General features: G+C 44.9%; 1 protein-coding gene across 4 annotated transcripts in view; it reads left to right on the forward strand.

The window, feature by feature from the left end:
* Positions 1-11,326, forward strand: part of ARHGAP26 (Rho GTPase activating protein 26) — a 427,015-nt gene extending 415,689 nt beyond the window's left edge. For all 4 annotated transcript variants that reach the window (XM_043589835.1, XM_043589845.1, XM_043589853.1 and 1 more), the window contains one exon: positions 5,428-11,326. In XM_043589835.1, the coding sequence (XP_043445770.1) occupies positions 5,428-5,516 (89 nt within the window). In that variant the 3' untranslated portion in view covers positions 5,517-11,326. The remainder of the gene's footprint in view (positions 1-5,427) is intronic.
* Positions 11,327-12,813: the final 1,487 nt, after the last annotated feature.

The following is a 12,813-nucleotide window of genomic DNA, read 5'->3' on the forward strand; positions in this document are numbered from 1 at the left end:
CCCTAGATCACACAGTTTAATAGCTTCAGGAGCTGCCAGAGTGTTCTTACAAAGGGATTGTACCATGTCACCTTGCCACCTGCCTCCATCTGACAACATGTGAATCCTCTGTTTAGATTGGTTTGGCTGGTGATATTTATCATGCCCGATTTTTAGAAAACACTGCATATACCCCATTATCCCCCTCCCTTTACATGGGCATTAGGGGAGAAAAAACGGTTAGCATGTTAGGCAAGGATCACTTCCCTTGTTCTGTCTCCTGCTAGTTTCTTGGTGGAGACTTCAGGTAAGAGCCATTTAAGTTGGATGTTCTGTAGCTGTCAGATTCAATCATCAGACCAATTGGAAGGAAGTTTCCTAATGACAGGCTTAGGGAGTTGTGTGTGTGTTGTCTTTCTCAGCATCAAGAAGAAGGGATGAGGAGGAAGAAGAAGGAGGGGCACCCTGAGGGGAAAGTCTGTTGTTTCATAATGATTAATCTCCAAGCCTTTGGGTTCCAGGGGCCTGTGCTACAAATGTGAGCTGTGCTGTTCATTCGGCTTTGGGACTTTGTGCAGTGGGGAATGGATGTGCATTACTCGGAAATAACTCCACTGTCAGCTCTTGCCAGCCTACTAGGAAATAGCATTTTTCACCAAGAGCACCTCAGTTAGTAACGAAAGAGAAAGAGAAATAACTCGTGTTCCCAAGAACATTAGTCATTTTATGGCAGTGTGATTAGCGATACCTGGAAAATGCACACGGCATTCACTAAAATTGGGTTCTTGGGACAATTTGATCAAGATTTGAGATGGGCTGGATTCATTCATTGCCAAAGTATGGGATCCGGCATGAGTGCAAGACCCACTCTGGGCTGCCCCAGGTTTCCTTCAGAGACAGAGAGCATCCTCCCAGGGGATCATGGGTTGCTCTACCAGTGGGGTTGTGGGGGAGGGTCCTCAGTGGAGTCTTTTGGACCCCCCGGCCGTGCCTACTGCCAAATCCAAACACAAGCCCAAGCCACCTCCATCTCTCACCCAGCTGTTTCCACCTGCTGCCAACACAGACTTGTCATGTCCACTCTTGCCCCCATAACCCTTCCCTACGCAGCAGCCGAAGCGATGTTTGAAAATCGCATCATGTTATTCTCCTTCACCTATCCCAGTGGCCTCCTGGTCCTCCGAGAATTGCTGATCGGCGTCTGCACGGTCTTGTTCCTGCCCCCTGGCCCTTCCCTTCCTCACTTGATACCCTGCAGCCTCGCACACTTTCCCTATGTTCTCTGCTAGGGTTAGCAAACTATGACCTGCTACTCAAATCCAGCCCACTGCCTGTTTTTGTAAATAAAGTTTTGTTGGAACATAGCTACCCATGCCTTTTTGTCTACATGTTAGCCATGGTGCTACAATTGCAGAATTGAGTAGAGATACACATTTACAGACTGGTTCTTTGAGAAAAATTTACAGACCACTGTTCTGAAATCATAGCAGGCTTTTCCCGACCTTAGGGCCTTTGTACTTGCATTACCCACTGCCTGGCTAGCTCCTTTAGATCATTTAGGTTTTAGCTTTTTGAGCTCCTTCCCATACCCACATCCCTATCCCAGTCTCTTTCTCCTCCTTCATCACTACCTAAAATTATGTGCTTATTTACTGACACATTGCCCCTTTCCGAGAGCAGAATCTTTTCTGCTTGCTTTGTACCGTGTGCAAGGTCCTAGCTTAGTGTCTGGCACAGGGTAGGTGCTTAATAAACACTTGTTACATGAGTAAATATATTCACCTACACAGGGATCTGTGCCTCTTCCAGCCGGTGCTTCTTCCCTTAGGGACAGCCAGCCACTAGAGACCTTAGTCACATGCTTGTTCCTTTTCCACAGTGAGAAAAGGAAAAGGAGAGAGCTTGAGTTGTGTATACAGGGGTGTATGGAGCATAGATGGATGAAGCTGAAAATGCTTGGCAGGAAGCACATCCACGTCAGGAGCTGCTTGTATTATTTGCTTCCTGGGCTGGAGAGCTGCCGAGCCAGCTCACTGCAGTGCTTCGTGTGTTTATGTGGCACATTGGACACTGGTGTAGTTCAGAAAGTTGGGCATGGGCTCAGTTCAGCTCAATAAGTGCATACGAACACTGTTAATATCCAAAGCTTTGGGCTAGGCAAAAGCAGTAGTGGTTAGACCACAGAGTCTGGGGTCAGATATCCCGGATTCACATCAATCTCCATCATCTGCCAGCTGTGCATTTAGGGGCAAAATGCTCAACGTCTCTGAGCCTCAGTTTCTTATCAGTAAAATGAGGATAATAGCAGAACTGAGTTCACAGTCATTCTGAAGGTGAAAGGAGATGAGGCAGGCAAAGCACTTAGCAAAAGACCCACCGCTTGGGATGTACATATGTATGTGTATGTGTATATGTATCATTCTTATCCCCAAAGACCACATTCTCTGGTTGAATTAGAAGCATAACGGGCTTGGTCTCTGGAGTCAAACAAACTGCGTTCAAATTCTAGTCATACCATTGGGATCCTGCACAAATTAATTTACCTTTCTGACCCTTAATTTTCTCATTTGTGAAATATGGATACCAAGATACAAGCTAGGATCTTTACGATCAAAGAAATTGATGCATATCCAAACCTCAGCAGCCCATGGCTGCTTCCCAGTCACTATTTCTAGGTGTTAGTTTCTATCATAATTGACAGTCAGAGGGGAGTCATTGAAGAATATTGAGTGATACAGTACAGACTAAAACATCCTAAAAAACTAGTAAAGGAAGCAATGCATAACACATTTGAACAGTGTTAACAGGACCCGTGAATAACGTGTGGAATGTGCTATGAGCATTCCAGGAGTTTGGAGAAAAGAGGGAACAGGTAGACTGGATTCCGTGCTGGTGTTTCTGAAGGAGGTAGGGCTTCAGCAGAGTCGAGAAGTGGGAGGAGGGGAGACAGAAGACAGCAGCAGGGCAAAGGGCATCTGATGTTGCTTCCCCTCCTCCATCCATAGGTGAGAATTTGCACTTTCTTATGACCACCCTCATTCCAGAGGCATTTGGGCACAGAAAAGTCATAACCCTTACCTTTCTGTGATTAAGGTAAAAATAACAGATCCCTGGGGGCACCTGAGTGCCTCAGTCAGTTAAGTGTTCGACTCTTGATCTCAGCTCAGGTCTTGATCTCAGGGTCGTGAGTTGGAGCCCTGCACTGGGCATGAAGCCTACTTTAAACATAAAATAAAATACGTATCCCTGGGCCTCACTCCTAGGGATTCTCTTTTAACAGGTATGCCATGCAGCCCAGTTTTAATAACCGTGCAGGTGATTTGGATGCACATGGTTTGATGCCAGGCCTTAATAAGCCCAGCTCAAAGCCCCCAGTGAGTCAGCAGTCTGACCAGAAGGCTTCACTGTCCCCTGTCCTAACTCTTGTTCTTTGGCTTGGAGGGGCCTCCTTTGTCCTCTCTCATTCATCCCTTACTCGGCAAATCCCATTTTTAATGTTTTTAGTTGTTAGCACCTCAGCACCTGAGCTGCATTTGAACAGCTGGCCAGGAAGGGAGAATGTCTGAAAGAGAGAGACTCAATGTATCCAGTGGAATAACCATTCAACTAGGAGCTTTGCTGTAAACTGGGAAGGGTCTTATTTTGGTTTTGTTGTATTTGGTTGGTTGGTTGGTTGGTTGTTTTTTCTAGGTCTTTTATTTTGGGGAGTGAGTTTGTTTGTTTTGCTTTTGAACATTTGAGGTTTTCCAAAGCTTCAGTGGGTATTGAGATCAGGCACTCACCAAGGTTTTACCAGGAGAGAGCCTTGTTGACTCATCCAAATGACTGGTCAAATGATGCAGGATCTCCTATTGACAAATTCTGGCTCTCTGCTGAGTGCTTTCTCCATATTGGCTCCTGGCACTGGAGTTTTATTATAATCACTTTATAGGTACAAAGAATTCAAGTGATCTTAATTAACCTTGTCAGCTGGATGGCTGGGCAGAAGGCAGTGGTGTTTGGGTGCTAGTATCTTCAGGATAAGTTGAGAGAGCTTCATCGTTGGAGAGACCAGGTTGCTTTTAAGTTGTGTTGTATTCTCCCATGCTCTTCTCTTCCAGACTCCTCTGTGTGGATGTCATGAATCCAAAATACCCTTAGTATTTTTGGTTTATTCCTGAAGCCTACTGATACGAAATTATGTAAGCATTTTGGAGGCCAACTGATAGATGTTTGACCTTGTCTTTTCCTGAAGAAGCATTCAAGATTACCTTGACACTGACCTCCCTGAAGCCTCAATGTGTGTTCTTTCGCTGCTTGCCCATTGCTTCCTTTGGTTTCTGTTCTTGCTTCTTTTCCTACAAACTGAAACTAAAGTTATGTAGTAGCATTGGGGACGGAAATGCTTTTCTAAAACAAGCTCAGGAAGTCACTTAATTAGCTTAGGAAGGGAATAGGGGAAAATTCATTCTTTACGAACAATCTCAGAAAATTGGAGTTTTCCTAATACATTAAGAGCAAATGCAATGCCTTTCCCATTAAGAGTGATTTGTATTTTGCCGGTTCACAAGCATGAACACCGTGCCCCTGTCATCTCCAGGTCCCATGATTCCTTCTCTCTTTCTGCCTGCTCTTGGACTTTGCAGCCTCAATTGGATTTTATGTAATCTTTACAGTATCGCAGGAGTCTCCATGAAGATGGATTGTGATAGCACAGAAATGGGGTAGATTTCTTGGATATCGAAAAATCAAAGGGACACAAATTTTGAAAGTTACAAGAGAAAGAGGAAGAAGACAGCCTTGAGTCTTATATGTAGGAGGGAGGAAAATTCTAGAGAACAGGAAAGAAAAATAAGAAAGGGTATGGGTGGAACAGAGAGGGGGCTATTCAAAGGTTATAGATTGCCCAAAGAAAGGTGGGGAGATTTGTAGGAAGATTAGAATCAGAGGGTAAGGATTTAAGGGAAAGTAAAATGCATAATTAGGTTAGTGAAATGCATACTAGATACCTTTAAAAATTAGTTCTTAGCATTCCTCCATGGACAGTCCACTTGGGTCATAGGCATTACTGGGTAGATAGATGGGTACATGGATGGATGGATAGATGGATGGATGGTTAGATAAATTTATGGATGGAACACCATAACCGACTTCTAACCTCAAAAGGAAAAATCTGTCACCTCTTAATAGTTGAAGCCAGCAACTTCAGAAAGTCTACGAAACTCCAAAAATTGTATGCAAAATTTTGAATGGCTGTGTCTGTTTCCCTTTTTTTTTGTTATAGAGAACTTTCAGAATGACCTTTATTGGAACGCTTATGTCCCACAAGAAGTTAAGAACCCCTGGTCTAAACAAGTCCTGGAAACATGTAACATAACAGGCGACTGCGCTCATTTGTTCTCTCACACGTCCACCACCTCCCCTATCTGTAACGTTTTCTCGCTGTCTCTCTCCCCTCTTCCTGTACAGTTCATCCATCTCAGGAGCCTGGCTGGTTGGAAGGGACTCTGAACGGAAAGACTGGCCTCATCCCTGAGAACTACGTGGAGTTCTTTTAACCGTGGGCCCCAGCAGACCTGCTGAGCTTTCCATGGTATCCATGACAACCGCTGATTGCAGTGTTGGAGGCCGTTTCTCTTTGCCACTGAGAAATTCAGGGTGACTGACTCGGTTACTACCTGTCAACGCAAATGTTTCTGTGAACTCTAGAGCACCCATCCCCATGACCATGGCAGCTGGCATGCGGTGATACTGCAAGGAACAGAAGGAAATCAGCAGTGGAGACCATTTGATTCTGATAACCGAGAGAACGGCTGGCAAAGCCATTCCTCTCCTTTAGCGCCCTAAATAGGGAGGATTCATTTGTTTCAGCAGTCATCCAAACCCCCAACCTTCTGAGAAGTAAGAAAGATGTAAGTAGTCCTCAAGAGCATGCAGTGTAGCTTAAGTCTGGCAGGGCTGGGCATTGGCTCTGAGACCCAGGCTGGGCCCATTGCTTCTGTTTACAGTAGACACTCTCTTTACCCCACCTCCAAATACTTGAGGCCCACAGTGCTACAGGCAGCTGGGTCTGTCTATTTGCATGCAGGAGGGAGAGGGGTTATGGCACTGTTTACATAAAATGCAATCTCTCACCATCTCCAGGCAGCCTCGGCCAAGCATCGGCAGAATTCAGCTCAGCCCCCTCTTGCAAGGGGAACACACACACACCCCACGTTCCCCCTCCCAAGCTAGGAACTTCTCTGCCACTGAGGGCTGCCTCACCTCGTAACCACGGCAACCCAACCTACTCTGAAACCAAACCAAAAAAATAACACACTTTTTGCATGATATTTTTTTTTCTCCCTGCTTTATGGTCATTTTTTGAATGGTTTTCCAACAACCTGAAGCAGAAGGGCAAGGAATTAGAGTGGTCTGCTCGGGGCAGACAGAATGGCAGCTGGGAACTCTTCCCTTTCTGATGAATTTCAGCAGCATCAGGATATATTTGGAGCAAACTCTAGTAACCTCTTGAGATTAAATTACATACAGGTTTAATATTTCTGTTCTTCCATGCTTTATAGGGGGCAGTATACTGCTTCTCCACAGGTGACATCCTCCCTTTGACTTGTTCCATCATGGTCTCCCGTTCCCATCCCTTCCTCTGCCCTCGCATGCCTGTAGTCCCTCACTGACCAGCCCCGTGGCAGTACCCTGCGCTGCTGAGCACTGGTGCCCTGGTGGCTTTCAGGGGTGATTTCAGGGCTAACCCTGTGGCCTGTAGTTTTAAAGGACATATGTGTTCACTGCCACTCAGAAAAAGGGAATTGTTTCTCAGGCTTTTGAGGCACAAGACTAATAGTATAAGCCATTGTGATTCAGGAGGCATGGAAAGATGGAATGGGTACCTTCTGAGAAAGAGAGTTTCCTGGTCCAGAAGGGGCCAGGTCTTTCTGGAAGATTACCTAGGGTGGGAAAGTTGGGCCTGGACATTTCACATTCACTTGGCCTTCAAAGAACAGAGTTCTCAGTGTCTTCTGCATTCGAATGTCCTTGCAAGAGTGACTGTGAGCAGACAGACTCCAAATTGATGGACCATCAGGCTCCCCAGGAGCCCCTCGGAATGGCAGCATTGTTCCAGAGTGCTCCCCGCTTCTGGAATTCCTGTTTAGGGAAGCTTAAAGAAGAGAAAAACTTGAATTGTGTTGAATTACTGTATCTTTTACTTTTTTTTTTTTAAGATAAACTTGTAAATAGAGTGATTTGAAATATTATATGGCAAAGTTTTATATTTGATACTCTTGAAGCTAGTCGCTGTCGCTCCACACGTTTAAGCTCTGGTTGTTGAAGAGGTGTGTGTATGAGGGAGCGACCGGGGGGGCAAGTCATCCCCTCTCTGGCCTTGAGAAAGGAGAAAACATTTCTATACACTCTCTGCTGGCTCTGGTTGGTGGGCATGACTCACTGATGGTGTTCAGTCTTCTTTATGCAAATGTGTTTTTGAGCTTTTCTTGGGCTTTGAATTTGGAGAGAGAAAGAGCATTTTCAGGCAATGAATGTTTCAAAGAACTCTTGCTGGGTAGTATGAAGCAGCTCAGGATTCACATAGGTGGGGCTAGGAGTTAGATTTTGTTTTCCATGTTTCTTCTCAGGTGTATTTCTTGGTACCCCAAGGTGTCAGGACAGAAGGTGTTGGGATAGTTGCATGTTCCTTATATCTAACTCCTCGGAACATCTTTAAGGCTGTATACATGAGGCCGAGCTATTTTGTAAATGTTGTGTGTGTCTTAAGTTCTAGGAAAAACTGGCTTCTTACGATCTTTGGTCCCCAGTACACTGCTGCTTTCCCTTCCCCTAAATACTTCCCTTCCTGTTCATCTCACATTTCCTGTAACCCCAAAATAAGAGAAAAACTCTACAGAGGGATAGAGGTTGCCTTGACAGCTTTAGAGATGGTTTGAAATTTTAGATATGGTGATTCCGTTCATCAGCTCAAGGATTTACACAGCTGTGGTGCAGGACCTCATACAGCAGCAAGCAAAACGCTACCACTAAATCAGGGAATAAGCACTGAGACTGGATAAGACCAAGAGAGGACTCGGGAAAGCTCTCACTGCAAACCCAAGAAGAAAGAGAATACACAAACCGGCTCCACATACTCCCTGCAGACCTTGGACAGCTCAAGGGTCTGTTCAGCGGGGCCTGAGGGGACAAGCCTACTCTGTGCCACTGTGCATCCTAAATAGAAAGAGCTCAAAATATTGTTGTTAACACATTTGTCGTTTCGAATTGTCACCTGCCACACTGGAACCTTAACTAGAGCTAACCTAGGGGAGCAGAAGGCCCAGGCCCTGATTTGAGGAGCTCCTTGCTAAAGCATCGCTGTCGACACTTGGCCCCAGCTTGACTGCTCGGAAGCTTGTCCCTCCCTCCTCAATTGGCCCTGATCTGAAGCTGGAGGGAAATGGAGCTGTTGCCAACCTGCATTTTTCGGTAGACCCCTTCCCAGCTTCCCTGTAGCCATGCTGGGCATGTGACAGATGGCTGCTCTCCTTCCTTTCCCCAGCCAGGCTCACCTCCTCCCCATTTGCTACAGAACTGGAGAAACCTTTCAGAATATGAGCCAACAAATAGGGAAGGAATTGGAAGACCAAAAATAGATTTTACCTTCTCTATCATCTCTGCCCCCCGGCCCCTAATTCTGCTGAATAGGGAACTTGAGGGCAGATGAGAAGAATGAACTAGGTACCGGAGTGGAGGACTATGGACCAAGATCCCCGAGCTCTCCGAGGAACCTTGTGTTTCTTTTGTAAGGCCCTGGGATGAGCCATCCAGAGCCTGAATCTTTTCTTGGGCATATGAGCAGTCTGTCCCTCCTCCTTTGGGTACTCAAGGAATTCCATGGCTGCAGAAGGCCATGCTGTGAAAGAAGTAGTTTCAAGTCCCTGCCCCTAAGTGAGTAAATTCTTGACTTGCTCAAGACTGATGATATTCTCTTCTGTTTTCAAAAATCAGTGTATAGAGATGGACCCTGCATAGCACAGCCTTCCTTAATATCCTATAATTGGAGCCAGTTTTTCACTTAATGTTTGAGTATTTCTACAGCCATTATGTGTTTACCTCTGCCAGACCAAACAAATTCAATGTAATTCTAGTTCATCTCCTTTTGCTGAGTGCTCTTTTGGATGGAGAGGCAAAGAGAAAGAAAATAAGCCATCAAGTATTGGCAGATTGGCGTTAGCAGGACAGAGCCATGCTAGTGACAAGATCATTTCAGGCATTTCCAGGACTCCAGGGTTGCACGTGCATTCCTGTAGCTCAGAGGGAAATCCTTCTATGACCTAGGTCTCCTGACAACAGCAACTCCAATCACTCCAGAAGTTCCATCTTGACTACAGAGACTGCCAAAGCACCCATGGTTGAAGGGTAGGGAGACAGAAATAATTGGCTAAAGGTAATTTGATCCCTTATTCGTGACTATTTACTGGCACCTTTCATTCTCTGGCTTCTGTTGCCAAAACCAAGTTGGGACCAACAGTTTTACAGACACAGGAGTCCCAGGTACAGCAGTGGCCACCATGGTACCCACAGCATGTTGCAGTGCAGAATGTTTGATGAGCAACCGTATTACCCAAGTAGGTAGCCACCACTGAAGAAACCAAATAGCTCCCTGACTTAAAAAGGAATGTCCTGGGTATTCTGTTCCGAGTTATCTGTCATTTTCTGGCAAACTTGATGGTAATCAGTTACCTAGACAACCCTGCCCCACATGTCTTTTAAGTCAACTGGGTGTCCTCTGACACACCCTTTGCTGGTGTTTAAAAAATGTATCCTGTGTTCAAATGCGTTTGGCAGCCACGCTGATCTGCTGGGTGCTGAACCACTTCTCTGTAATTGTAGCATCAAAATGACACCAGCAGAGCAATGAACCTTGCACAATCCTACAGCATGCCTGAGACAAGACTCCGACAAGTAATAATTAGCTTTTTTCCTTTCGCCGCCTACGGTCCTTGTGTAACTGAAGAACTTCTCACAGCACAGGGAGAGACCATGTAGAGAATCCAGATGTCCTTCAGAGCCACCAGCCCTTGCTCACATGTGGTCTCCCGATGGAAGCACTTGTATTCTTGGGTGAAAAGGTACTGGATGTGAAGTAGTGCCGGGAGCAGACAGAAAGTAAAAGGTGAACCACGTTGAAGATCTTAGGATTGTTTTTACAAGAAATAAATATAGTTCTTAATAGGGAAAAATACATCACAGAGGAAGTTTGCAGCTAATAGTTTCGTAAAAGTTTTCCAGGACACTACAAGACGGAAACGTCTTTCAAGAAGGTAGAATACTGTAGGGAGCAAAGGCTTGGCACAGTCCCAGTCCCATATAAGAAGAGCAGTTAGTAGTATATGAAAATTCTCTTGAGTGTAGTCAGAACCAGAGTATTGATAATCAAAATGTCAAATTTACCTGGAGCGGTCCCGGAGAGGTCAAGACATTGTACATCCCTTTCTACAAAATTGTCCTGACAGACACCTACAGACAGCTACCTTGGGTATCTGGAAGCCAGGGTCAACCTTATACCTGTGAAAAGAAGTTCCTCTGTTGATTCTAAAGCATCTGCGTATTAGTATGTGTTTGTGTATGTAAAGCACACATCTACATAGGCAAAGATCCAGACTCTTCCATAAGCTGGCATTTGCTGAGCCTTTGGAGCCTTTAAGAGTTAGAAGTTGGGAGTTAGAGAAACGGCAGGCTGTTGACTATAAAAATGACAAAAGATGTAAATTAAGTGCCATTTTAAAACTTCGTATTTATCAAATGGTTACTATCTACAGCTATATCCCTTATTCACTTATTAAAAGTCGTGTTGAAAAACAGATCAAACTCCTAAACCTGTAGTCGCTAATACTAGGCTAGCGCTCACAAGCACTCTCAAAGACATTTTGTCCATATTTTGGAGAAGAAACTGTTTGCATGTTTAACTCATAATTTAGGCTGCCTTTGAGTATACTGCAAAGTGCTGTGTGATACAATATCAATAAAGTACTTAAAAGTGGCACTTTAAATTTTTCTAAACCGTAAATAATGCACTGTTTTAAACTTCAGTTCAGTATTGAATATTGACTGCTGTGTAAAATCCAATTCTGTCATTAAAAAGTAATTTGTGACTAGACTAGAACTTGTTCCCTGTCATTAGTAATAATAGTCTTGCCATGTTGAGGCTTTTTGAAAAATGTGCTTTTGCGTCACTAAGGCTATCTATAAAGACAATACGGTTCCTGTCGAGTGGCCTCTGAAACTTGGCTTTCTTTCACTTGCTTGGTTTATGTGACAATCCTTATGAAACGAGTGGAAGTATGATTTTTGAATTAAATGACTTTTCCATTTGGTGGCACGTTTGTTTCTGGAGTTTCTCATAAAGTTTTGGCGTGATACATATTTTCGTGTTTCTTCAAGTAAGAGTGTGAAGACCTGCTCACAGGTCCCAGGTCTGAGCTCCTGCGGTTTACTGGTAATAACTACAGTGCTGATTTTTGACCTGCTTTGGGGAGCTCTATTTCCTTTAGGAAAAGTCTAATGCTAGTGAACTTGAGGAGGAACTGTTAAGCATGTTGAACAAATTAAGCCCCAACAAGTCATCTTCCACTTAACATTTTTTAATTTTTATTTATTTTGAGAGAGAGAGCCCAAGCAAGGGAAGGGCAGAGAGAGGAAGAGAAAGGGAGTCCCATGCCGGCTCTGCACTGCCTGTGCGGAGCCCGACGCGGGGTTCGAACTCACCAACCTGAGCCGAAACCAAGAGCCTGACGCTTAACAACTGAGCCACCCAGGTACCCCTCCACTTAATGTGTTCGACTGTGCTTCCTGTGGAAGACATAATTGTTTTTATTCTTCCTGAATTTGATTTTGTAATCAGCTCTTTTGTAGAAGTTCATTAACACAATGTGGGCTAATCCAAGAGCCACCCCACAGACAGTCCTACCACACAGCTGGGTGTGTCCCACAGGCTTGTAGAGCATTTGTTTAGAACTTGTAACATGTCCCAGGCCAGCTCCTATTACTGAGCCTTCTCATTCATCATGTCCCTGCCAGACACATTCAGAGCTGCAGCCTGGGACCCAGCTTTACAACTGGCTCCCAGCTTCTGTGGGGAGAGCAGAGGGCTCACAAGGAGAGGGCAGGGGGAAGCTCTCCTAGTGCCTGGTTTTGAGGGGGTGCCCTCTTGAATGTGTGGGTCACACATGAGACGCCTTACACTGTGCTCATTTGTTAGTTAAGAAGGCACTGACTTACCCCCTGAGGACAGCACAGCTTTGCAGCACTGCCATCTCTGAGCTTACACCTGCCCTGGAAAATTCTCCAAGCATCTGAAGCCTCCTACATGCATGAGGTCACACGACACCCAGGTGAGACCTTCTGAGTGGCACACATGTGTCTGATGGCCATCATCGGGAACATGAGATGTATGTATCTGTGTTACCTGTGTCCTTGGTCTCTGCAACAGACTTTGCAATCACTTCACCCTTTGCGTCTTTCCCACAAAAGGTTTTTATTTTCACTTTGATTCTCAGAGCACAAACTGCATCACACCTTGTGGCTGGTTTGGTGTTTTTCACTTGTTAGCTCTGGCTGCATGGTTGGTTGTAAGAGCACCTTGGTCACAAAAGGGCTTGATGGACACTTGAAATGAAGTAAATGAAAGATTTGCTTAGACCCCAAACATGTCTGCTTTGTCAGGAATTAAATCCGGGCTTTAATTCCTTCTTTTCTCAATTCTTTCAATCTTCACACATCTCTCCTACCCAAATGTGTCAGTGTCACTGGCTTGCCCTGCTTTTAATAACACCAAGCTAAGCTGCAACTAATGATGCTGGGGTATGC

This window comes from Prionailurus bengalensis, chromosome A1, assembly GCF_016509475.1.
Source record: "Prionailurus bengalensis isolate Pbe53 chromosome A1, Fcat_Pben_1.1_paternal_pri, whole genome shotgun sequence".
In the NCBI taxonomy this organism is placed as follows: Eukaryota; Metazoa; Chordata; class Mammalia; order Carnivora; family Felidae; genus Prionailurus; species Prionailurus bengalensis.